The 27,371-nt window shown below is 37.1% G+C and overlaps 1 protein-coding gene across 1 annotated transcript in view; it reads left to right on the top strand.

Moving 5' to 3' along the window:
- Positions 1-26,243, top strand: part of LOC127652033 (importin-5) — a 36,124-nt gene extending 9,881 nt beyond the window's left edge. Inside the window, exons 8-26 of the mRNA XM_052138093.1 lie at positions 1,871-1,991; positions 2,081-2,168; positions 2,317-2,423; positions 2,527-2,651; positions 2,755-2,844; positions 5,144-5,317; positions 5,889-6,107; positions 9,591-9,674; positions 9,770-9,902; positions 10,888-11,009; positions 11,106-11,202; positions 12,234-12,406; positions 19,259-19,370; positions 19,484-19,539; positions 19,753-19,875; positions 20,282-20,501; positions 23,693-23,921; positions 24,007-24,148; positions 25,471-26,243. Of these exons, the coding sequence (XP_051994053.1) occupies positions 1,871-1,991; positions 2,081-2,168; positions 2,317-2,423; positions 2,527-2,651; positions 2,755-2,844; positions 5,144-5,317; positions 5,889-6,107; positions 9,591-9,674; positions 9,770-9,902; positions 10,888-11,009; positions 11,106-11,202; positions 12,234-12,406; positions 19,259-19,370; positions 19,484-19,539; positions 19,753-19,875; positions 20,282-20,501; positions 23,693-23,921; positions 24,007-24,148; positions 25,471-25,557 (2,502 nt within the window). The 3' untranslated portion in view covers positions 25,558-26,243. The remainder of the gene's footprint in view (positions 1-1,870; positions 1,992-2,080; positions 2,169-2,316; positions 2,424-2,526; positions 2,652-2,754; positions 2,845-5,143; positions 5,318-5,888; positions 6,108-9,590; positions 9,675-9,769; positions 9,903-10,887; positions 11,010-11,105; positions 11,203-12,233; positions 12,407-19,258; positions 19,371-19,483; positions 19,540-19,752; positions 19,876-20,281; positions 20,502-23,692; positions 23,922-24,006; positions 24,149-25,470) is intronic.
- Positions 26,244-27,371: the final 1,128 nt, after the last annotated feature.

The raw sequence follows: 27,371 nt of genomic DNA, 5'->3' as shown, positions 1-27,371 counted from the left end.
ATTGTGTGTTTAGTTCTCTAAACCAGTGGTTCCCAAAAAGTTTTTAAACTGTGGCACCACTTTATAGCATTTTTTCCCTCACGGCACCTCAACCACTGAAAAATTTATATAAATATTAACAAATTAAATTAATGTAGCCATCAAGTTTTTTTTTCCTAAACATTGTTTAAAGTTTTTAAATTATTCTAGAGCTAGTAAGAAAATAATCAATTTTAGTAATGATAGAGAAACGAGTCAACACTTCTTTTTTTTTTCAAGTTTTATTTTTGGAACAGTAGCAATTAATAACAATAAATGTATATAAAAAAAATTAACTCTTTCATTGGAAAAGAGCATCTTAAATTTACTGTGATTTATTAGATATACTTTAATAAAAATTCAATACAGTCGGAGTTTGACTGAAAAGCAGACCTGTTATTGAAATTGATTAGGATTGAAGTTTCTGAAGTTAACCAGTTAAGAATGGTGAGTGCTTTTCTCTTTTTCTTGTCAATATTGTTGTTTGATTAATAATTATAATGATGGGCTATAACATCTGCAGCACTTTTATTTTATTATTACAAATCAGTTATTTTGATTAAGATTTGTGTCCTGTCTACATGTAATACATTGATGGTTTCCATTTAATATTTTGTTAAGACTGCTGATTTTTGTCCTGTCTATTTACACCTCCATATTATAGTAATGTCTGTTTACGTTCTTAGAGTGCCAATGAGTGCATTTTACATATTCACAAGCACTGCTGTATTCACCATGTCAAATGCACTCTATAGAGAGCATACGAGCGCTTAAACTTCCGGCTGTAGACAATCAATGCTTGGGTACGGAATAGATTCAGTACTGCTGGTACTTTTAATTGGTGGCTATTAGGGATCTCCATAACTGAGGCCAATGCGATGCGCATCTCGATGTATAGCCAATGAAACAATACATTAAAGATGCATATGAAGCAGCTACCGATACGATTCACCCCTATTATGCAGTGTGATCCAATTTCGATCCATCACAGTGCGATTCAATGCAATACGATGCAATGCGAAAAAATACTATGCTATGCAATTCAATATGGTAGGCTATAGATAGTTAGCTTTTATTTCTTTGGTTCAGACAGACAGCAAATCAAAAAGTAACTTGGTGCCTTCTGACTTAACGCATGGACCTTTCACAAAAAGTCCTTTTTGTAGTGCAAAAAAAAAAAAAAGATTATAACCTGATGTTCTTTTCCTGTTCTGTCTTGTTACACTTAACAGTTCACACATTTAACAGTGTAACAATTTAAGAATGCTCAAAGATGAACAACGAAGAAATATTCCGTAACTTGCCAGCAGACGAATGTGTTTTAGCGTCGGCACTTCAAGTGTGTTAAATTAGTCGTACTGCCTGTATATTTTATAGCGGCATGACATTTTACAAACTGCATGGTTTTATCAATCTCCATCTCTCTTATAAAACCCAAAGTGTTTCCAAACATTGGATTTGTAATTATTTGGTGGAAGATGCAGCTCTGCCATGTTAATCTATATTCTATGTCAGGGGTGCACACACGTTTTGTTTTTGGCGTGATCTACTTTTAAATTACCAACTCAATAAGATCTACCCAACTAAAAAAACAAAAGACTGTTTCATTTAAAAAAAAAAAAAAATGCTTGTTGGAACTACTGCATGTATCCCTACATGGAATTAATCTTTTAATTAAAACCACATAATCTTAAACGTTGATATCATTCAGTTTTAACACTAAACACAAAACATCTACAGCACAATAGATTACAATAGCCAGGGCATTTACCTTATTCTGATGACTTGCACTGAATGGAATCAGACAGTTGATTCGTAATGGTCGATTGAGTTTCTATACTGTTGACTGCAGTTGTGTGCCGACACAAACCTGACAAACATGCAGCGACAGCTGGCACTGGAGGTGATAGTCACACTGTCTGAAACAGCTGCTGCCATGCTCCGAAAACACACCAACATCGTTGCTCAGAGTGGTGAGAGAACAATTGAAACATCAGAACTACAAGCATTGCTAGTGAATCATTCGTTTGTTTGAACATGTTTTTTGTGAACGTTTGTTCAGTGCCGCAGATGTTGAGTATGATGGTTGACCTAGAGGAGGATGAGGACTGGGCCATGGCTGATGAACTTGAAGATGATGACTTTGACAGGTCTGTTCAACTATGGTTTTGGCTGTTTAAAGGAACGGTTTACCTAAGAATAAAATTCTATAAGGTTTGACATGGCGCCAAGGTCAATTTAACTCTGTAAAGGTGCATGCGAAAATCAACTTTTTTGTATGTTTTTTGTAATGCTCAGCAATTCAGTGGCAGGGGAGAGTGCGCTAGACAGAATTGCCTGTGGTCTCGGAGGAAAGATCGTCCTCCCAATGATCAAACAACATATCATGCAAATGTTACAGAACCGTAAGTACATGCATTCTTAATCTTTCTTGTATAACAAACAAGAACCCTTAAAGGTTTCTTTTTAAGAGAACTGTAAGCTGGAATTTGCCACATTTCCTTGCAGCTGATTGGAAGTACAGGCACGCTGGTCTCATGGCTCTGTCTGCTATCGGTGAGGGTTGCCATCAACAGATGGAGGCCATTCTAAATGAGATCGTCAGCTTTGTTTTGCTCTTCTGTCAAGATCAGGTGAGATGACCCAGTTTTGATGGCCCATAATTCACTTAAAATTTTCAATTGTGCTTTCATCATGCTAAACTTTGCATTTTTTTTTTTTTTTTTTACTTTTCAGCACCCCAGAGTTCGCTATGCTGCATGCAATGCAATTGGACAGATGGCCACAGATTTTGCACCGACTTTCCAGAAGAAGTTCCACGATAAGGTATTGCCTCAATTTACTGTGCAAGAATGGCATAGGAATAAAGCAAGCTTTAATAAAAAAATGTTTACCCTAATTTATGAAATTTGCCTTTCTAAATGTTGTCGATCATTAATGCATGGATGCTGAATAATAAAGATAATTTTTGGTTTTGTTTGAGAAAAGCCGTTGAAGATATTGTGTCAGATGAGTAAAGTATTGAATAAGCAAAGTATTATTTGTATTGTAAACCATATTACAAAAAGTCAACATTTTAAAACATGAACTTTTGTCAGGCATACTCTAAATGCATTCCAGTATCATTGCTTTTCATTGTTATGGTATTGACAATTGTTAAAAAAAGGGGTAGAAAACAAACCCCACCCTTTTCAAAATGTTGTTAAATTTAGATTCGGAAGGCAGTTTCTTAAATGTAATAGAACTGTGATTGATTTATTGTACTAATATTATTTTTATTATGGTGAATATTACATATCTATACAGTATGTATGTGTGTATATATATATATATATATATATATATATATATATATATATATATATATATATATATATATATATATATATATATATATATATATATATACACCCGTGCACTATATACACTAGGGCTGCAACGGTACACAATTCACGGTTCGGTATGGTTTTTGTACAGCAATGAAAGCAAATCTTGAAAACACTGTCTGATGGAGGACAATTCTAATTGTGAAGGCTCATTTGTACATGACTGCACTATCTTCAACGAAATTGCAATACAAAACTGAGCCTCTTATATGCACATTGTATACAAACATGAATAATAAAAGGAAAAAACATGAAATTATAATAATTGTAGCAAAGTTAAGACTTGAGCAGTGCAGATTAGTGTCTTGCCTTTTTTAGCTTATCACTCAATTTTAAGTTATTTTTCTTGAAAATCGGAATATCCACATTATCAGACGAGTCAATTACAGCACGTGCTTGTTTATATAGTGGGCATTACAGAATTGCTGTAGGAAGGAAACACCGAACATTTAATATATGCTACCGATTTAAAAAAAACTTGGCAGACTAACTGGCTTTCTTTCAATACATTATTAAATAAGCACAATTCATTATCAGTTGTCTTCTATTTGTTTTTATTTGTATTATGGTACTTAAAACCAATTTTTATGTGATAAGACATTCTCCACATATAAGTATTCTAAACATATATAGCCTACTCTGTTTTACTTATAAGTAATGTTAAGGCCATGTCGAATGTATGCCCCTGCCTGTTTTTAGAGTCTGTGATACAGGATTGATTTTGTTTGGGGCTACGGTATTACATTTTATTCAGGTTTTGAATATTGGTTTCACGCATGCGAAGATATGTAATCATTTGTGTGACTGCAAGTTCCATACCAAAGGCAGTCCTAATAAATGTATATATATTTTTTCCCATTTAAATGAACCTTTTACTTTGGAAGAAGAATTTATTTTGGAGTAAAGCCTTTTTCTGTTTCTGTTTTTTGCTGTAGTTTCTCACTTTAGGATAGCAGTTTGCTTCATGGCCTAGAGTGATTAAACTGCAAAAGTCTGCAATATAAATAAATCAGTGTGCTGTGTTCATTTAGAAGTGTGCAGCACATGCAGATTTTTTTTCATTAAATTGCAGCTTTTTGCAGTGCAGAACTTTATCTGATCTTCGTTTTGTGACCGTTTTTTGTTTATGTATTTTACTATTTTAAAGCGTTGACTGCCAAGAGATACTGGACTATATTTATCTTCAGACCTATAAAGATGTCTTTACATTCCTTCAGACTTGTGTTCTACAAACGCAGATATCTCTTGACCTCCTCAGACACGTGCTCTTGATGTGCACCTAGTGTTTCCACTTTTTTTACCGGCAGTCTTCTAGCACTTTGACCAACTTCTTAATTGTGAGTGTTGCCACCTTGTGGACCACCTGTGTGTTCTACACGTTCAGAGTATGTGCAATTAGAGAACTTGCTGCACTCTGCTGATGACAGTTTGCTCCACATGTCGTGTACCTACATGCCTATTGTTAGCGTCACAATTTTAATTTGATAAATTGTCCATTCAAACATTAATTTTATCCCAAATATATGGAATTCAGTGTTTTGTAGTTGATTAGATTTTTATGACTGGATTTCATCATTCCGTCTGTTGTGCATTCCAGAAATCATAAGACCGTAGTTTTCATTTGGGCAGTCTATCAATTCTAAGCTAATTGAAAATAATTAAGAAATTACTATATTTTACCATCTGTATTCCAAATGCATTCCAGTACCAGTCACATTTCTTATTGTGCTTTCATGTAGGTGATCTCTGCACTCCTTCAGACGATGGAAGATCAGTCGAATCCTCGTGTTCAGGCGCACGCAGCAGCTGCTCTTATTAACTTTACTGAGGACTGTCCCAAAACCCTCCTCATCCCCTACCTAGACAGCCTAGTCCAACATCTGCACATCATCATGGTCACCAAACTCCAAGAGGTAATGCAGTGCCAAAACCAAGGGTGACCAACCCTGCTCCTGGAGAGCTACCTTCCTGCAGAGTTTAGGTCCAACACACCTGCCTGTCATTTTCAAGTAATCCTAAAGACCTTGATAAGCTGGTTCAGGTGTGCAGGAAGGTAGATCTCCAGAAGCAGGGTTGGTCACCCCTGGCCTAAACCAATCCAATACATTTGGTTAAGTGGTTAAGGCAGTTTGTATTAGAAACAACTGCATTTACTCAGTTTTTTCTCCCTTCTGTTAGTTGAACAAAGTAAATGTGGTGAGATTGTTTTTTTATTTTTCTGGATTGGGGTCCATTTAACTTCAATTTTGAAATGAATTCACTTTCATTCTCTAAATTTAGCCAAGAATTGAAATTCAATTGCCCCTCAATTCAGTTATTTTTTTTTTTTTTTACTTTTTTTTTTGTCGGTTTCATTCTTAAAGTAGTTTCTAAAATAGTATCCTCGGTGTGACTACTTCACATGCATGCAGTGTTCAATATTGCTGGTGTCTATAGTGTGATAATGGATTGTGGTGACTGACTTTGATATTTGATTTCTTTTAGTTAATCCAGAAAGGAACCAAACTGGTGCTGGAACAGGTTGTGACCTCCATCGCCTCAGTGGCTGATACTGCAGAAGAGAAGTTTGTACCATACTACGACCTCTTCATGCCGTCCCTCAAACACATTGTAGAAAATGGTGTTCAAAAAGAGCTCCGCCTGCTTAGAGGAAAGACCATCGAATGCATAAGTCTGATTGGCTTGGCTGTGGGCAAAGAGAAGGTGGGTTTAAATGGGGAAAAACAGTACTTCCCAGTGTACCCAGACAAATTGCAACCCACAAACTGAAACGTACGATCTTCTACGTTTAACATCTGAAATTATGCAGTATTCTACAGCTTGGTGGTGGTGTTGCTCATTTCATATGCGCAAGAGGTTTACAAATCATAATGGGTTATTAACACAACCCTCATGTGATGTTGTCACACAGAGGACTCCAATATTGATGTTTTAAACTATTATGGAACGATAAAATTACATTACATAAATTTGTTAGGATTTGTAAACCTTTTTGCATGTTACTCATTTCATAAGAGATTTACAAAATGTAACTGGTCTTTTACATAAAGCTGGCTTTCTGCGACTCTATCAAGACTATTGTAAAATTCATAGGGGCTGGAAAATGTATTAATAAATTGACCCAAGCATCTATTGAGATTTTTTTTTTTTTTTCAACCCCAATTCTGAAAAAGTTGGTACAGTATGAAAAATGCAAATTAAAACAAAGGAGTGATTTGTAATTATGTTCACCTTTTGCTATATTGTAAGCACCACAACTACACAATGTTTTACTTTGTGAATTTCATTGTTTTTTGAAAATGTACAGAAATTTCAAATAAGATGATTGCAACATGCTCCAAAAAAGTTGGGACAGTCGAGTGTTTGCCACTATAAAACCATTTCTTCTAATAACACTTAAGCATTTGGGCTCTGAAGACACATGTTTGTTAACTTTAGAAAGTTGACTTTTCACCATTCATCCATTTATGAAGGTCTTTACCTTTACCTGGGGTCTTCGTTGCTGTTTGGTGTGCCACTATACAAGAACTGGATTGGCACAGTACAGTCCTTCATATCAAAATTAGGGTTACAACACCTGGAATTGTAAATGGGGGGGGGGAATATAGATATTAAAATGGAAATGTTTTTTTTAATGCGAGACACATTCTGAATTGGAGACAGGTCAGGACTGCAGGGAGGCCAATCTAGCAACCATACACTCCGTTAAAACAGCCATGCAATTGTAATCTGGGCAGTATGTGGTTTGAAGTTGTCCTGCTGGGAAATACAGGGACGTCCCTGGAAAAGAATGTTGGATGGCAGTATATGTTGCTCAAATTTGTACATCTGTCTGCTTTCATGGTGTTCTCACAGATGTTTGTTACTCGTGTCATGGGCACTGACCCACCCCTGGCCCATACATACACTGGACTTTGGGCCTGACACCAATAACCGCTTGGATGGCCCTTTTCCTCTTTGGCCCGGACCGCTTTGTTTTTCAAAAACTTTTTGGACCCTTCAGACCAAAAAACACAAGTTCCACTGTTCTACCTTCCATCTAGGATGAGACCGAGCCCAGAGAAGTTGGCGGCACTTCTGGACAGTGTTTATGTAGGGCTTCTGCTTTGCATAGTAAAGTCTTAACTTGCATCTGTGGGTGCAACGGCGAGTGATGTTGACTAACAAAGGTTTACTAAAGTTATACCAAGCCCATGTTCATGATATCCATTACAGATGAATGACGTTTTTTAGATAGTGATGTCTGAGGGACCTCTCATGCATTCAGAAGTGGGTTTTGTTCCACTGAACAAAAGAGATTTGACCAGATTGCTTGAATCTTTTTAATCTCTTTAAACTATATTGTGCACTGTAGAGCCTTCCAATTTGTCTTTTGGGGAACATTTGTTTTCAAAGTGCTGGATTATTTGCTGAAGCATCTGTTGGCAAATTGACGAGTCTTGAACGATCCTTGCTCTTGAAGGACTAGATTGTTTTGAGGCTCCTTATACAGTACGATGACATTATTGCCTCACCTTTTTAGCATTTCCTGTTTCACATTGCCTTGGTTCAACTCGTCAAATTGTTATTAATCTTAAACTGCCCCCATCTCAAATTTTTTGGAGCATGTTGCAGTCATCGGAGTGGTTATGAGTTACTGTAGACTTGGTCAGTTCGAACTACATAAGTCATTCTCTGTTGACCTCTTTCATCAACAAGGCATTTGCATCCGCAGAACTGCCGCTCACTGGATTTTTTTTGGCACATCCAAAATGTGGATGTTGTGTGAAATCTCATCAGGAGATCAGCAGTTACAGAAATACTCTCACCAGACCATCTGGCACTAATAATCATGCCACATTCCAAATCACATTTTATCACCATTCTGATGGTTGATATGAACATTAACTGAAGCTCCTTACCCATATCTGCGTGATTTTATGCACCGCACTTCTGCCACACGATTGGCTGATTAGATAATCGCATGGATAATTGGTGCTAGATGTGCTGGTTTGAGTATATCTAACTGCTGATCTCCTGGGAATTTCACACACAACAGTCTCTACAATTCTGAATGGTGCTAAAAACATGCATTGAGGGGCACTTCTGTGTTTGGAAATGCCTTGATGAGAGAGGACATCAGAGAATGGCCAGAGTGGTTCGAACTGACAAAGTCTACAGTAACTCCTCACCACAATTGTACAGTGGTTATCGAAGAATAAATTCTCAATGCTTTTCTGAGATGCGGGTTGGCGCTATTTTGGTGGCACGAGGGGGACCTACACAATACTAGGCAGGTGGTTTTAATATTTTGGCTGATCTGTGTAGATGGATATTTATTTATAATATACTGAACTAAGGGTCTACTGTGGCAAATATTTATATTAACAATTATGCATTTATATAAACATTTGATATATTTATAGCTTGTGAATTTAAAAATGTTTTTGGTGGCGTTTTAGGTTTCAAAATTTTAAATCAAAATAAGAATTTATTACAAGCTGTAAGGGGAAGATTGATTGTATAAAATTGAGGACCATTAACATTTTATTAGATAGGCCAATACAATGAAATGCATTTGTAATGTAGTATATTTAATATACCATGAACACCATAAAACAAAGAGTGGTTTTTTTTTTTTTTTTTTTTAAATTACAACACACTGTTGATAAACTTATTCCCATTTAAAAATGAATTTACTGAATAAGCTCTATTGTGTGAATATAGGAAAAAGTGACCTATTTGCAATTTTGCTATACTTGGAAAATTGTCTCCTAAATGAAAGTAAATATTTTGGCAGATGCAGCTGTTCGATAAGCAAATTGAGGGGGTGAAAAAAACTATTGCAGGTTAAATACTTGGAAAATTGCCAACTTCATTCCAAATGTGTTGCTATTGTCTACCTGCTTTGACTTTTAATATGCTAATTTCTTCAGACAAAATTTATGAAAAAGTACAGTGTCGAGTGCTGTCATGTATTTTATACATTAAATGTAACTGCTTTGTTCAAACATTGCATTTCTGTTATGTTGGTTCTCTAAGGGTTTAATTAAAAGGTCAAAGCTTGAAGTGTGGAATACATCCCATTCAAATCTCACTTGTATGTATGCCAACTTGTCACTGTTATGTTGACGAACATGTTTTGGTTCATATAAACTCGTTTGTTGTCTACATGACCCCTTAAGGTTTTTTTTTTTTCTTCTGTAGTTCATGCCAGATGCTTCGGCCGTGATGCAGCTGCTTTTGAAAACCCAAACGGATTTCAACGACCTGGAAGATGATGATCCACAGGTCAGCAAAACACAATGATTTAGGAGTCAGATTTGAAAACTAGCATCTTTTGTGGCATTTTGTTTTTTTTTTTTTTTTTTCTCTCATTCCTTCAGATCTCCTACATGATCTCGGCGTGGGCTCGCATGTGTAAGATTCTGGGCAAAGAGTTTCAGCAGTATCTTCCTGTGGTGATGGGTCCACTCATGAAGACGGCCTCCATCAAACCTGAAGTGGCTCTGCTTGACAGTAAGACACTTGCATCTCTAGCACTGCTTGATTTTTATGAGCCATATATAGGGTTTGTCCCAAAACCTAGTGAGTGTCATCTGAAGGCAATGTTAAGACATCATAGGCGCGCACTCCAGATGCAAAGGCTGTTCCAAAAACTAGTTTTGGCCAAATTCAAAGGTAACGTCATGTGTCCTTCCCTGGGTTTGCAATCCCAAAATGCAACTTTGTGCTTGGTGGAAAAATAAATCCAAGATGCCTGATGAAGTGCGAGACATTTAGATTATAAATATTAGAGCTGAAGCGATTGGTCTACGTTATCGACAACTTCGACAATAAAATAAATTGTTGTCATAGTCATTTGACCTCAATTAACATAACATCAGATCTCAAACTCTAACAATGATGCGTGAGAAGAGCACTGCAACTCAGTCCAGACGCACTCAACTTTCCAAAATGCTTATGGTGATATAGATTGCAAAGTATGAGGAAATTATACAAAAGTAAATGCAGAAGCACTCTAGTTGTTAAAGCAGAGCTGGAAAATTGGATATCAGAGCGTTTTAAAATGAAACACTCTGGCATGATCTCTTTAATGAATCCTTTATTAAAGTTAAAATAATAAGGAAGCAGTTCATGTAAATGAGTACAAACTCCGAAACTGGCTTGTATCTGTGCGATCAACACCGCTACTATGAGGCACATGAAGAAACACGATCTAAGGGGGAGGGATTGAAATTGCACGCTGCTGATGTGCGCCCTGGTGCAGGATCGCGTTGTTTCTCTAGCGCCATCTGTATCGAATCTGTTGCAAGTCGATTCTCGTGCACTCCATGATAGGTGGAGCTACCACCTTTCTACAGTGTTCCAAATCGCTCTTGAGTCATTATTTCAGTAAGGATGCTGTCATTTGAAGACAGCTGCATATGTAGACAGGAGACAGCTCACTAAGTTTTGGAACAGACCATTGTCTTGTTTGTTCTAATGATTTTGGTGTCTTCAGCTCAGGACATGGAGAACATGTCTGAAGATGATGGTTGGGAGTTTGTGAATCTCGGAGATCAGCAGAGTTTTGGCATCAAGACTGCAGGGCTGGAGGAGAAAGCCACAGCCTGCCAGATGCTGGTGAGAATTCCCAACAAACAGACTTTTCAATTAGTGGAACTGCAAATTCAATGATTTACTCAATTGAAATGCGTGTCTCTGGCTGTTTTTCCTCAGGTGTGTTATGCTAAAGAACTCAAGGAGGGTTTTGTTGATTACACAGAACAAGTTGTGAAGCTGATGGTTCCTCTGCTGAAATTCTATTTTCATGATGATATCCTTCAGAAACATTTAAAATAAAATTGTCTGCTGTGAATCCTTGTAGTCTTTTGGTTGATCAATATACATTTTTCAGATTCCAATACTGGCATTTATTTTGCACACAACTTACCATGTACATTTAAGGTTAATGTACTTTATCCATTGATAAGGCAGTTAAATTTGAGATCTCATCTCAAAATAAAAATAACTACATTGTTGTCATTGTGTTGGTTTGACGAAGCCAACATACTTTTATTTTTAAAATCCAAATTTATCAGTTGTAACTTCTAGAGCTTTCAATTGACATTCAAGCTTTGCACAGACCTTCAGACTGTTCCGACTCTAGTTGCTACATCTTTTCTAACTGATCGGGACTTTGTTTTTTTTTTTTTGCACACCAGACGATCAAATCTGCCAAAAAAACGATTGCATTGACGGAGTGGTCAAACTAGCCAAGATTATTCAAACTCTAAAATGTAAAAAAGTACACTAGTCTTATTTCAAATTAGAGCTCTCATTCAAGAATGTGACTGTATAGCTGTCCAAATACCACAGTTTAAATGATTATCAAAAATTCTGTGGTAAATGATTTCTGTAAAACATCAAAGACAAATGTCTCTTGCTCTGATCATTAGTTCTGTATGCCCCAAATAGCCACAAACACTATCAGCTCTTACCTTTTTTTTTTATTTTTATAAATGAGCAATTATTTACTTAAGCTTGGTTAATACAATTATATCTCAGATGTTCAGAAAACATTTAAAAATTCCAGCAGAAAAAGCATAAAACATTGGGAAAATTGTCAACTGTGGATGTTATATATCATCAAAAAGCTGAGGATCTCAGCTTTCCAACAACACCTAGATTGAACTTCTAGTCTATCTGACATTCTTTCTTCCTGTCTTTGTTCATTGGACCTGCAAACTTTTAGATTTTCAGGCAAGGTTCTGTTTAGCCAACAAATTGTCTTGACAAACTTTACCTGATTTTATAATTATGTAAATTATTAATATAATTATGGTTCCTTAACTTGATCTTCTCCACGTGTGCGAGTAGCAGCAGCTGAGTCCATGCCTCTGCTGTTGGAGTGTGCTCGTGTCCGAGGACCAGAATACCTCACTCAGATGTGGCACTTCATGTGTGACGCACTCATCAAAGCCATCGGAACTGAACCTGACTCAGATGTGCTGTCGGAAATCATGCACTCATTCGCCAAGGTAAAAGTGGGTTAAAATAGGGGTGTTTATATGGGGATTAATGCAAGTAAACTGATACATTTTGTAATAGATGTTAACCAATAACTAAGGTGGTGGTGGGAAAGGCTGATAACTGATTAATTAGCCGATATTTTTTTAAAGTGTGTATATAATGTATAACCATACTCTAAATAGACACCTTTTTTTTTTTACTTTCTTTCTTCAATCTATTTTAACCAAAATCCCAATAATAACTTATATCGCTAGGTTTCAGAGGAAAATACAGTTTAAAAAAATTAAGCTGAACAAGTCCTATGCCTTCTAAACCATGTATGCAGGCCAAGACGTTTTGAAGTGTTTGCAAAAAGTAGGGATGCTCCGATACCTGCATTAATATCGGCTCCGATACTGAAGCTTTTAGATGGAGTGGGTATCGGGCCGAGCCCGATACAAATCCGATACTGTGTGTTAGTCATGTTAGTTACTGTAGAGCTCAAAAAATGACATAAAAGAACCATAAGAACACAAAGTAGTTCATATGACTTGCATTTTTTTCAAAGCCACTTGAAGTGGGATAGCTCTGTGAATCACAAAAGTCTGTGATTTAATAAGTAACTCTATAAAATGCACGCACAGCTCTAGCACGTTAGTGAATGGCGCTGCTCTGTTTGCACACTCAGCTATTTTTAGCCTTCACAGCGATGTTCAATATTTTGAGCGCCTCTCACGAACAGCATCTCAGATGTAGATGCTCAGTAGTTCGGTTCACTTATAATATGCATTTAGAACTGCAACGGTTGTGCATTTTACCATTTCTTTTGAATAAGAATTTAATTGAACTACAGTGAACTTGCTTACAAACATACATATTCTGGACTCCGGGAGAGTTTAGAATGTCAAAATAAAAGTGTGAGGGTTTAAAAGTTAAAGGTGGATGATTTGAGATGTATTACTAATATTATCATTTGTTTACAAATTATAATATTTAAGTTGAATGGGTTCCAAAAAATAACTGTGAATGAAAAGTGAGCTGATAACTACATTGGAACAAAGAGATCTGAAGCCTTTGAAGTCCATATACAAGTTGAAAACATTTTGCCAAAAAAAAATGCCTTTTCTAGTCCAGTGGAGTCAAGTTCTACTCAAGACTTATACTGGAATTACTGTTAATTTTGCTGCAACATTATCCAGTATACTGGTTAATAATAGTGTTTCTTAATAAGCTAAACATTTATATAGAAATAATGTGTAGTTAGAGGTTTGTTTCTTTACATATTAAAGAGTACTCCCAATTAGTTCCACACAATAATGTAAAGATATTCTAAACTGATTTAGCAAAAAAAACACTTGGATTTCTGATATCGAATCAGAAGAGAAAGTGGTATCTGTGCATCCCTAGCAAAAAGGACGAGAATATATTTATTTTATATTGAATGTAATATAATTAATGAAATGACAATAATATTTTCGCCAAAAGTGCATCCCTAGGAAGGTTTGCCACACATTCTTACAGGCTATTTAACACATTGATCTTAAACGCTATAATAAAAAAAATTTGGTTGACTTTATTTGCCGCTTAAAATGTGAAATGAATAAAACTTTCATTCAACTTATAAAGCTATTGTACATTTTTGTTTAATCTAAAATAACTTGCACAGATATTTTAGCCTATTTTTATGATTTTCATTAGGAGTACTTGATTAGAGAAGAAAATAAAGAAAACGTATCAAATAACTGTTCCACGGTTGCCATATGTTGAATTGATTTACCGTTTTTCCATTTTCGCATATCCCAGCTAATCTGGGGTCAGAGCATAGGGTCAGCCAATATATTGTGCCCCTGGAGCAGATGGGGTCAAGGGCCTTGACCAACAGTGGCATCTTGGCAGTTTGAACCCCTGACCTTATGCTCAGTAACCTAGAGCCTTAACCGCTTAGCCACCACTGCCAAAGTGGTTATTACAATAAAATGTTGTTTTTATGACAATTATCTTGTTATGAGAAAAGTTGTAATTTTTATTAAATAATGGAGTAAAAAAAAATTGTGTGGCAGCTTTGCGCCTCGAAGTGTTACATTCAGAAAGTTTTCAGATCCCATAATTTTCACATTTTATGTTGTAGCCTTATTCTAAAATGCTTTAATTTTTCACATCAATCTATACACCATACTAGGATGTGCATCTCCATAACTGAGGCCGATGCGATACGCATCTCGATGCATTGCCAAAGATACGATACATTAAAGAAACATGAAACAGCTTATGATACGATTCAGTGCAGTGGGAAAAAAATATGATGCTATGCAATTCAATAAGGTAGGATACAGAGTTCACTTATTTCTTTGGTTCAGTTAGAGTAAATCATAAATTAACTTAATTGCCATCTGACTTCTAAGAAATAAAACTAGACGTTTAATTGTCAAGTGCAAGTCAGACAGGATTTATTTGTATTAATATTTAGCAAATGCGTTTAAATTTTGTGCGATCTAACAGCATTGCCTTTGTGGTTGACTTATTGGACACCGTGAATCTCAGGACACACCTCGGTCTCCATAGTGTTGTGATGCGTCATGTTCACGTAGCAGCAGTGGTGTTGAGAGAACGCACTGGAGAAACAGTTTAGAAAGGAGAAATCAATCTACATATATGGTCACAAATTATTGGTCTCTTAACAAATAATAAGTATAGCGCATCTACTAATTATTATATATAAATATTTTTTTACAGATGCAAATGTTAGAAATGATGCATCGTGATACAACTGCCCACTTTTATCCGATGCACACTTTTTTAAAATCGATGCAGCGTTAACTTTTATGCCGATGCAAATCGGTGAATCTTACTATGGAAGACACCCAGTGATGACAATGCAAAAAACTGATTTTTGATAACTTCATTTGATAATGTATTAAAGAAAAAAAACTGATGGCACATTGACATAAGTATTCAGTACTTTAACTCAGTGCTTAGTTGAAGCACCTTTTGGCAGCGATTACAGCCTCAAGTCTTTTTGGGTATTATGCAACAAGTTTTGCACACCTGGATTTGGGGATTTTCTGTCATTCTTTGCAGATCCCCTTATGCTCTCGGGTTGTATGAGGTCTGTCGGTGGACAGCCATTTTCAGGTATCTCCACAGTTGTGTGATTTGGGATGAAGTCCAGGCTCTGGCTGGGCCACTCAAGGACATTCACAGAGTTGTCCCTAAGCCACTCTTGCATTGTATTGGCTGTGTGTTGGAGTCATTGTCCTGTTGGAAGGCTAACCTTCTGCCCAGTCTGAGGTCCTGAGTACTATGGACCAGGTATTTATTATGGATATCTCTATATTTTGCTGCGTTCAGCTTTCCTGCAACCTCTCTATTTTGCTGCGTTCAGCTTTCCTGCAACCTAGACCAGTCCCTGCCGCTGAAAATACCACCACAGCATCGGGGGTGCTACCACCAACATGCTTCACCGTAGGGACGGTATTTTGCAGGTGATGAGCGGTTCCTGGATTCCTCCACATAATGCTTGGAATTGAGGCAGTTTAATCTTCATTTCATCAGACCAGAGAATCTTGTTTATCAGAGTCAGAATCCTTTAGGTGTTTTTTGCAAAATCCAAGCAGGCTTTCATGTGATTTGCACTGAGAGGCTTCCGTCTGGCCACTCTGCTATAAAGCCCAGATCTGTGGAGTGTAATAGAACGTTGTCCTGCAAGTTTCTCCCATCTCCACACATGATCTCTGGAGCTCAACCAGAGTGACAATCGGGTTCTTAGTCACCTCTCTTGCCAAGGCCCTTCTCCCCCGATTGCTCAGTTTTGCTGGTGGCCAGCTCTAGGAAGAGTCCTGGTTGTTCAAAACATTCATTTTAAGAATTATGGAGGGCACTTGCAGACAAAATTCTTTGTAGCCTTCCCCAGATTTTTGCCTTATCTGAGCTTCTGCAGGCAGTTACTTTGAACGCATGGTTTGGTTTTTGCTCTGAATTTTCAGATGTGAGATTGGTGTGTGCCTTTCCAAATCGTATCCAATCGATTTGAATTTGCCACAGGTGGACACCAATCAAAGTGTAGAAACATCTAAATGGTGATCCAGAGAAATTGATACGTTTTTAGTAGGCATCGAGGGTCTGAGTACTTATGTCAATGATATTTACATTTTTATTTTTAAGATATAGAAATCTGTTTTTGCTTTGTCATTATATGGAGTATGTAGTGTAGGCTTTACATTTATGCATTTGGCAGACTCTTTTATCCAAAGCGACATACAGAGCCCTTATTACAGGGACAATCCCCCCGGAGCAACCTGGAGTTCAGTGCCTTGCTCAAGGACACAATGGTGGTGGCTGTGGGGATCGAACCTGCGACCTTCTGTTTACCAGTTATGTGCTTTAGACCACTACACCACCACCACTCCTACTAAACTAACCACTCCCACTAAAACTTTTTTTTAAATTTCTTTAGCATAAAGCTGCAACATAAAATGTGAAATGAAGGGGTCTGAATACCGTGCGCGTGTTGCATATAATTGTTTTTTTTATATACATTATAAATGTGTACACCCCTATCAAATTCAGCTCTTTACGAATAACACATTTGGTGTTCATGTGTGATGTTCAAGGAACTCTAGTTTATCAGATACTAATGAAACATGTCAATAATAAACTAGAAAAAACGACTATCAAAACGATAAAAGGCCATGTTGCAAAAACTACTATACCCTCCTAAAAGTTACAATCTAAAACTTAAAATGTTTTCTGGTGCTAGTTGAGGGACATTGATCAGCAGATTTTTCTTTTGAACCATCACACTCATAGGCTTAGTTAAAGTGTATAAGTTTTACTTATCCCATTTAATCACGCTCAGACTCCATGCTGACAACAAATGGACCATGTGGGAGAGTATTGTCAATTTAAATGAAGAAAATGAATTGCACAAAAGGGGACAATGGTACAGGATTATTAGCTAGTCACATTATTGGGTCAAAACACAGTAGAAGTGATACAGAAATTCAAAACGGATAGACTTGTGACAAGCTTCCTGAAATGTTCAGACAATGCTGTAAGCTTTAACTTCATGAGCTGTAACTTCACGATGAACAATTTTTGCTACGAATCGCCAAGCACGTGCTTCAGAGTTGGCAAAATCTGTTGGAAGCCAAACTAGTGACTTTCATCTCACACAGTATGACACACTCTGCAAAGAAGTGTAATGTGTATGGTGTCATACTCAGGAAGGCATTGCCAAAGCATAGAAAAAGCTTGTTTAGCCTTTGCCAAGGCCCATGCTGATAAAGGTGCAAACATTTGAGAATCTATAAGCTGGTCTCATGAGCCCAGTCTTTTTTTTTTTTTTTCTGATAGAATCCGAAATGCTTGGTGACACGGGAGTACAGTGGGAAATGCATGGTACCAACAGTGGTTAAGTTCTTATATGGGGATTTATGTGTGCTGAAGGTGTGGGGGTATTGCACTTCATCAATGACATCACACACATTCAGGAAAATCTTTTTCATCCCCTTTTCTCCCTATTTGGAATGCCCAATTCCCACTGTTTAGTAGGTCCTTGTGGTGGCACGGTTACTCTCAATCCGGGTGGTGGAGAACAAGTCTCAGTTGCCTCCACTTCTGCGACCGTCAATCCACGCATCTAATCACTTGCCTCGTTGTGCATGACACCGCAGAGACTCAGCATGTGGAGGCTCATACTACTCTCTGCCTGGCTGGCTGGAGTCACTCGGCACACCCTGTATTCGAACTTGTGACTCAAGGGGTGGTAGTCAGCGTTAATGCTCACTGAGCTACCCAGGCCCCCTATGTTCAGCAAAATCTTAAAAGAGAAGATTGGATCTGGGCTGGTGGGTACTTTTTAACTTTGACATTGATCCTAAAAATTATTCCAAATCCACTGCTACATTCCTGTGGATGGACAAGATGGTATGCCTCCCAACCTCAACCCTTTTTGAGCACCTGTTGGGTGTAAGTCGAGCATCTCTCCCCATTAAACATCAAAGTACTCTTGGAGGTCATCCTCAAGAGTACAGGTGCTGGTCATATAATTAGAATATCATCAAAAAGTTGATTTATTTCGTTGATTCCCTTGATGTCAAGAAGGGTTGGAGCACTTGTTAAAAATTGAGGACTTTCGAAGTACTAAATTATTGTGCACTATTTGAATTTATTTCAATTTTGTCATCTTTGCATGAACCGTAATGTAATCATTTAGAAATAGAAATATAGCTTTGTTCAGAGGGGCTGTACTCATTTAGTGTGTGTGCGCGTGGTGTGAGATCTGCATATTTAGGTTTCATGAGGAATAAAGTGTATTCACAAAATATGAAGTTGGAGACACTATGCATGTGCTGACGGGGGACATTTCCTTTTTAATCAAATATTTTCTTTGCGTGCTCTCACTTCAATTTAGAACACTTACCTTATTCAAATAACAATATGCATAAAACTGAGGATACAGATGTCAACGCATTGTCAATAATGAAAAATTTAGAGGCCGCAAATACTCACATGATTGTTTATTTCACCTCTAGAGGCTGCTGTTATTTTAGGGGAACATGGAAAAATGAATAGTAAAAATTAACTGGTAGTTCCAAAAAGTGTCTAATCGGTAACCGATGTATTGTCTACCTCTGTTTTGAAAATGTTTCATCAGTGCTAATAGTAGGACAAATACAGGTAAATATGAAGGGGTTTTTTGTTTGTGAAATGAATCTACATGTTAACATGGATGTTCTATTTTCTGTTTGCAACCATGGTATATGAATATATAATGTAAAGTGTTGTGATTTATAATTGAAATGTCCATATATTTTATTTATTTTTTGAAAAGAGCGGAGATTGTAATTGTGTGTATTTTAATGAAATGTCATCACTGATAGTGTGTTGAACTGATGGGGGATGGCTGCCTGAATAACGAGCACTTTGAAGAGCTGTGTGGCATTCTGAAGAGCAAACTAGAGGAGCACTTCAAAAACCAGGAAGTCAGACAAGGTGAGTCACATAGACATCTGGGCAACACTTTTTTCTTTTTTTTTTTTTTTTCCCTCTTAATCCTTTTTTCATGAATCAAACAGTTTTGTAACATTACAATCTCTTTCCTGCAGCCAAACGACAAGATGAAGACTATGACGAGCAGGTTGAGGAAACATTACAAGATGAGGTGAGTAAATCAACTAACGCAAATTAGATGTTTTTTATAAGGCATTAACTGGTTTATTCACCCTATAATTAAAAGATACGAAATGCAAGAATCAATGCCTGTTGATGTCATTGACTTCAAACCTGTTTTTTCAGTGAACAGCAGCTTAAATTTTTTTCTGATTGAATAATGACAAATGAGTAATTGATCTAGTGTTTCTTGCCCATGTTTCAGGATGAGAATGACGTCTACATTCTGACCAAGGTGTCAGACATCTTGCACTCAATCTTCAGCAGTTACAGAGAGAAGGCTCTTCCATGGTTTGAACAGCTACTGCAGCTCATTGTTAACCTTGTTGTAAGTTTAAATGCTGCAACATCTTGCCTTAAAGTGGACATGACGTCAAAGTTGAGCCCATTTGCTTCATTGTGCACAACTCTGTTGTACATTTATTCCAGAGGAAAAAAATATTTTGTAATCTCATCAAAACTTGCTCCGAGCTGAAATGGAAATTTCATTTCAGAAGCAAAGCACTTTTTGATAATTTTTTTTATTTTTTTATAAATGGTCATATAGAGGTCATTTTTCACTAACCAATCAAATCCTGATGAAGTTTGGGAGACTTGATGTTTGTTTTTGCAAACTTCAGCCGGGCTTGGACCCCATAATATATACATAACAGTACATAGAATATTTTACATAGACTTAACATGAAACCGTATTAAACTAATAAATGGATTCTCTTTATTGTGTCTTCTGACAGTGCCCGCACAGACCCTGGGCAGACAGACAGTGGGGTTTGTGCATTTTTGATGACATTGTTGAACACTGCAGCCCGTCTTCCTTTAAATACGCAGAGTACTTCCTGCGGCCCATGATGCAGTCACTCTGTGACACCAGCCCAGAGGTCAGGCAAGCGGCCGCCTATGGTGTGGGAGTCATGGCACAGTTTGGAGGAGAGAACTACAGGCCTGCCTTCACAGGTATATAATTGTATTTGATGTGACTTGTGTGAATGCGCCCCTAGCACTTTTGGAGTTCGTTTGACATCGGCGTTCTTAATTTTATTTAAAGGGGTCTTAAATTTGGGGGAGGAAAGACCAGAATCGTGATATGACTCAAATTTTGAAAGAATACGATTTAATTAAATGCATGCGCTGCATCCTTCAAAGTGAAAACGTGGCACTTTTGTATGAGTGTGACGCTGTTTTCAGCTGTTGCAGAGCAGTTCACAATCATTAAGCCATATTGGAAATGTATGACAAGCTATCGATGATGATTAATTAGTTGAAATATGACCATGTTTACCTTTTTTAATTGTTTTATATATTGTAGGTAGGGCTGGGTGTGTTTTTTTTTTTTTTTTCCTCTTATTTTTCGAATTAATTTTGATTTTGTGTTTGACAATTGTTTTTTTAAATTGAGATTTTGCAAAAACAATATTGCAAATGCTATAGTTAAGTTGTAAATCCACCAAAGACTGAATAAGAGAAATAATTTGTAGTGCTTGTCTTAGTGCTGCTCCCGATCAGCTGCATGTGTGTGTTGTGCTCTAAATGAACGTGACATGTTAACAACAAGGAGACCGATATAAAACACAGTGGAAATATTCCCAATACGATTGTACACAGTGTCATTGTAGCTCAGCTTTGTCCATCGTGCAATTATACACCGGTTTAAGCCACTAATCTAGAATAATTTTGTTTCACTTCTGGTTAAGGTGTGGATTTGGCTTTGGAAAACTGACCAGCAGTTATGAGCCACTTTATGCCAAAGCAGAAATTGAAATCTGGTCGATAAAGTTAGAATTCCGCTATGAAATTGTCTATGCGAGAGCGGAAATCTTTAATCAAATGCTCAATTGTACAATAGAGGCATAAAAGCAGAATGCTGCACCTGCAAATTAGGACTCACTGATCTGCAAGATCATAAATGTTTATTGGTTTTGTGTGTGTGTGTGTGTGTGTGTGTGTGTGTGTGTAAGCTGGGATTCAAGGCAAAATGCTTTGCCAATATACAGTATTAAGCTTACATATTCAACTGCGTGTGATCTAACGTTCGCAACCCAGCAAAACCGTGCCTGTATCTAGCTGGCAGCTGTAACTAACATGATGGCAAAACAAGATACATTACTTGTCTATTAATTTATTATCAAATAGTAGTGTAGCTTACTAGCTTACCTTTATGCTGATCTACCATGTTCGTGTAGCACATCCTCGTGCTCTGGCAATGTGATGCATACAATTCCAAAAGGAATGTTTGCTAATTCTCACGATCTCCACACTCCCATTTTGAGTTCTTCGTTTTTAGCTTTAATACTCAGCATTTGAGCTTAGAGGTTTGTCACATCACAAACTATGTTAGAGCTCCATAACCTCAGGCCTATTGCTTATTTAGCAGATTCCTAAACCAGCATATCACGGAGCGCATTCTGGGTTGAGCGAGCGGCACTGAGCGGCCTGAGAGAGCGGAATCTTCAAAAAGGCGCGCTCTGCTCACATGCTCTTATTTCTGAACATCTGGTTTTGTTTAATTTATTTTACATTTACACTTTATTGACAACTTCACCCTGTGGTGCATTTTGTAAATTTTTCTTGCACACCTTTGTTTCCTATAATGAAAAGAACATTTAATTACAAAAATACTATTTTACATATCGCCCAGCCCTAGTTGTAGATTTTTGTATAAGTGCATATTTTATATCCATTTTTTTTGTTTAAATGAGCAGTTGGAAGCAGAGAAGCTCAAGCATTTCAAAATAATAGTCCCCGGTGTATTTCAAAGTTAGTGCATTTTAAAGTTTAAAAGTTCCATGCTATGAATCAAATCACTGACTTCCATTAAATAAAACCATTACATCGTACTGGGGGACTCTTAAGTGGTGGTATGTAAAACTGCCAGTATTCTGTTGACTAAATTAGAGAAGTGCAGGTACTGCGTACCTGTGTGTACCTGCCCACTTAAAGCACTGCGCACAATCCAATATCAGTCAACCTCTAATTTGTATGAATTTATATAATGGCACATAAACCAATTTTAATGTTATATACACTCACCTAAAGGATTATTAGGAACACCTGTTCAATTTCTCATTAATGCAATTATCTAATCAACCAATCACATGGCAGTTGCTTCAATGCATTTAGGGGTGTGGTCCTGGTCAAGACAATCTCCTGAACTCCAAACTGAATGTCAGAATGGAAAAGAAAGGTGATTTAAGCAATTTTGAGCGTGGCATGGTTGTTGGTGCCAGACGGGCCGGTCTGAGTATTTCACAATCTGCTCAGTTACTGGGATTTTCACGCACAACCATTTCTAGGGTTTACAAAGAATGGTGTGAAAAGGGGAAAAACATCCAGTATGTGGCAGTCCTGTGGGCGAAAATGCCTTGTTGATGCTAGAGGTCAGAGGAGAATGATTCAAGCTGATAGAAGAGCAACTTTGCCTGAAATAACCACTCGTTACAACCGAGCATTGTTTCTGACCATGTCCATCCATTTGTGGCCACCATGTACCCATCCTCTGATGGCTACTTCCAGCAGGATAATGCACCATGTCACAAAGCTCGAATCATTTCAAATTGGTTTCTTGAGCATGACAATGAGTTCACTGTACTAAAATGGCCCCCACAGTCACCAGATCTCAACCCAATAGAGCATCTTTGGGATGTGGTGGAACGGGAGCTTCGTGCCCTGGATGTGCATCCCACAAATCTATATCAACTGCAAGATGCTATCCGATCAATATGGGCCAACATTTCTAAAGAATGCTTTCAGCACCTTGTTGAATCAATGCCACGTAGAATTAAGGCAGTTCTGAAGGCGAAAGGGGGTCAAACACAGTATTAGTATGGTGTTCCTAATAATCCTTTAGGTGAGTGTATATGTATGGAAAACATGTCTTCTAGTATTTTAAACTTGCATATAGCCTACCCTGTTTACTGACCAGAAATGTTAAGGCCATGTTGTTTGAGCCTGTGTTGCATGATTTATTTTGAGATTATGTTGGTTTATTTTTGGTATGGGGATACAGTATTAATTTGATTTGTTCAGGTCTTGAAAAAGGTCTTTAAAAGTCTCTTAAATTGATTAAATTTGAACACTGCAGCAACCCTGTTTTCTGAATTTGAGGTTTGCTACAGTGAAGATTTACTGTTTAGTGTTATTTGTTTCAGAGGCTGTCCCTCTTCTTGTGGGCGTGATTCAGGCTGCAGACTCAAGAGCAAAAGAAAATGTCAACGCCACTGAGAACTGCATCTCTGCTGTTGGCAAAGTCATGAAGTACCGCCCAGAGTGTGTCAACAGCAATGAAGTCCTCCCTCATTGGCTATCCTGGCTTCCACTCAACGAGGACAAAGAGGAAGCTGTACACACATTTAATTACCTTTGTGACCTTATTGAAAGGTGAGCGTCCGTTGCCTTCTATGAACTTGTACTGTAGCCATTTTTGTATGTTAAACTATAAAATAAAGTTTGTTACCTTCAACAGCAACAATCCAATTGTTCTCGGACCCGACAATGCAAACCTTCCCAAGATTTTCATCATAATAGCTGATGGTGTCGCGAATGAATCGTTCAAAGGTGAAGACGGCTGCAGCACACGATTGGCCAACGTTATTCGTCAAGTGCAAGTAAGTTTGTTACTAATATGAATTAACTGGATTCTCACAATATGTTTGTGCTATCATAGTTTTATATCGCGATAAGCTTTGGTGTGCTTTTTCACCCAGTTATGTTTACTGTTAAATTGTGCCAGCAGGTTATTTTTACACCGTTTTTAGCACAGTTTGTTTACCTCTTAATGAGAGAACTTTTGTAATTTTAAGATAAACAACTATTATTGCAATTGTTTGAATTTTTTTGCAATTTGTGTATGTTTCCAAAAGTTTCTGTTGAAGATCTGGATGATTATATTGAATAACAATATTATGGCAAGGAGTTTATTTTTTTGTGAGTTAAAGATGGATTGAAGTGAACAAATGTTGAGAGTAGCCTTCGCCCCATTATACACTGCAACAATATACATTTATTACTTGTTTGGCTTGCTTTCCAATAAAAATATCAAACTCATTTAAAATGATTTACATTTACTTTAGGAAATATACTGCAGAAGAGAGAATTTTTTATCTGAGAATGTTGAATGTAATATTTAAAATCCAAATATTTAAAGATCCTTAAAAGTATGCATTCACCTGAGAAACAGCATATAAGATATTTATACTTTTAGAGAATAGAGCTTGAATATACGTATATTTTGTTTTTACTGCACTCACAGAAATATAACATGTTATATTTCTAAGAAAAATACACACGTATATACAAAAAACACTTCTATTTAAGATATATTTTCTTGAAGCAAGTCTAAATATTGTGTATGTTGCTTCTCAATTAAATGTATCTTTTTTTAAGAATTTAGACCATTTTAAATGGAAAACCAAAAAAACATTTGCAGTGAATTTCTTTACTGAATTAAACAAAGTATTTTTTCCCTTTTTAATTCAGTGAATGTCATTTAGAGGTATTTAAGGATGATTTTGTCCCCTATATTGTTAGTAAACACGTTTAATACAACCTTTTAAGTCGGGGCAGAAGCTGAATAATCTGTTAAGAGCTTATGATTAAACGTTGCAATAGTCAAATAATTGTTCTAATAACTGTTAGATTAATCTATAAAAATAATCATTAGATGCAGCCCTAATTTATATACAGAATTTATTTTCCTTCGATCCTAAATCGGACAGTCTTGCATTCAACTAATTTAGTAGAGCTCCACTCGGTTTAAATAATTTTGATTTATCTTATTTTTATTTATTTTTTTTCTTCTCCCTACATTAAGTAAATGTAAAGTATGTGGATTTCTGTTTGTGCCTACCTACAGTGAAAAATGGCCATTTGTATACATACAATTTTGATAAATAAAATAAAATGACTGACTCTGATGCATTGTCTTCAGGTTTCTGGTGGACTTTGGACACAGTGTGTATCAGCACTCAACGAGACGCAGCAGAAGGCCATCCAAGACCTTCTGAACACAGCCTGAGTGAAGCTTTAACCCTCTTAAATAGCCTATCTGCTGAGGACATCTCTGCACCTAGAATCACACATCTAGATTTTGGCCCTTCTCCTGTTTTTGAGCGAAGAACTGTCATGTGGCCTCTTAGTCTTAAAGTTTTCTCCAACCATCAGGCAGATTTCACCTCAAAGGGCCAATGACTTAAACCATCATCTTGAACAAACGTTGGGTGGGCTGGGGTGGGGCATAGGGATTTAAAACGAGACCAAGTCATCCTTCGTAGATCTTTAAGAATATCTGGTGTAGAAATTGTGCTTTTTCTCCCTTACCAGATCTCTTATCTCATAGTCGTTCTGTCACAACTTGTGTGTCTTTCGATCCTAGCGGTAACTGATTTAAGGGGTCGGTCCAACTCAAAGGTTGTTTCCTTTGATCCTGAGATGGATTGGACTGAAATGGATTTCAATTGAACTTGAATGCATTGGCAAGCATTGTCACATCTTCAACACCTTTTCTTTCATTTTGTTTGTTCAGTACCAGTCCCATGGGCTGGTTAAGATATTTTGGAGGAATAGTTGGGAATGGCATCTGTTTGCTCCACTTTGCCAATGATGTGTGATTGCTAACAGTCTGTTTCTCATTGGTTCACTCAATCCATGCAATGAAATAAACAGGAAAACTGTGACTATGAAGGAAATGTGTCCTTAACATTTGTATATGCATCCTGGTTAATTATTTTACAACACTTTCAGCATTAAAGCTGCAAGACATCATAAACTTGTTTCAGAATAACTTTTAATGTTGATGCAGATGAAGTGTGTAGCTGTGCTATCCAATTTCTGTATTTGCCTTCAAAGGGTACACCTATCATGATTTTTAAACTACAGTGGTTCCTCGACACACTTGAGCACATGCGCGCACACACATATAAGAAGCACTGCTTCTACATTAAACACCAATAAAAGCTGGCTTCTCCAGCAGAAGTCATCTGTGATAAAGCGTTTTCTCTTAACAGTCCCTTAAATGGCTGCATTTTTATTTACGTGATGTTTCAGAATGCCACTTTTTGCCCCGGAAGGCGTTTTCTTAAATGCATATACATTTTACAATGAAAGATACAGAAGCTTCAGTGAAGTCAAATGAAGTCCACACAGCAAACAAGGAGCTCTTCTAACCACAGGTAAAGAGCTATAGTTCAAACCACACAACTGTGTGATTTCAGTTTGTGAATGTTCATTTTAACTACGGTTTTGGGGAAACAACAAATTGTTGAACTATGTTTGTGGAACGCATGTGTTTGAGGCAGGACTATCTGTCTGTCTGACCAATGGCAGAGGAAGTGTTCTTCCTCAGTATTTTTTTCTTTTCCATTTAGTGACTCGAGTGGTGTAGAAAGTACACATGGCAACTTTAAAATCTGCTCTTTAGAACCCAACTGCAAATGATTAGCTGTACAGAGTCGTCATGATGTGTTGTGACAGCAGTACATATTCAGCCTCTGCACACTGTTCTCCAGCATTTCACATCACTTTCTCAGAGTCTGAATGTAGATTTGTAAGGAAACATTAGTAATTCATAAGAATCCAGCAGTTACATCCATATCTTCAGAAGTGAGAAACGGATCAAAATGGAAGTCCTTTTTTAATCTAAATCTACACTTTTTCATCTGAAAGTCACGTGGTGCATGTTTAGTTTCCCTTTCCAATCTGGAAGAGAAAGGAGAATTAAAGACTTAAATTTTGACATGTTTCTCACCCCACACCTATCACATTGCTGTGGATAAGTATTTGATCCCATTCAGATTTCTTCTGTTTTCCATGATAAATTGTTTTAGATCTTCC

Source organism: Xyrauchen texanus, chromosome 11 (assembly GCF_025860055.1).
Source record: "Xyrauchen texanus isolate HMW12.3.18 chromosome 11, RBS_HiC_50CHRs, whole genome shotgun sequence".
Lineage (NCBI taxonomy): Eukaryota > Metazoa > Chordata > Actinopteri > Cypriniformes > Catostomidae > Xyrauchen > Xyrauchen texanus.
This window is presented reverse-complemented; position numbering and strand designations above follow the sequence as displayed.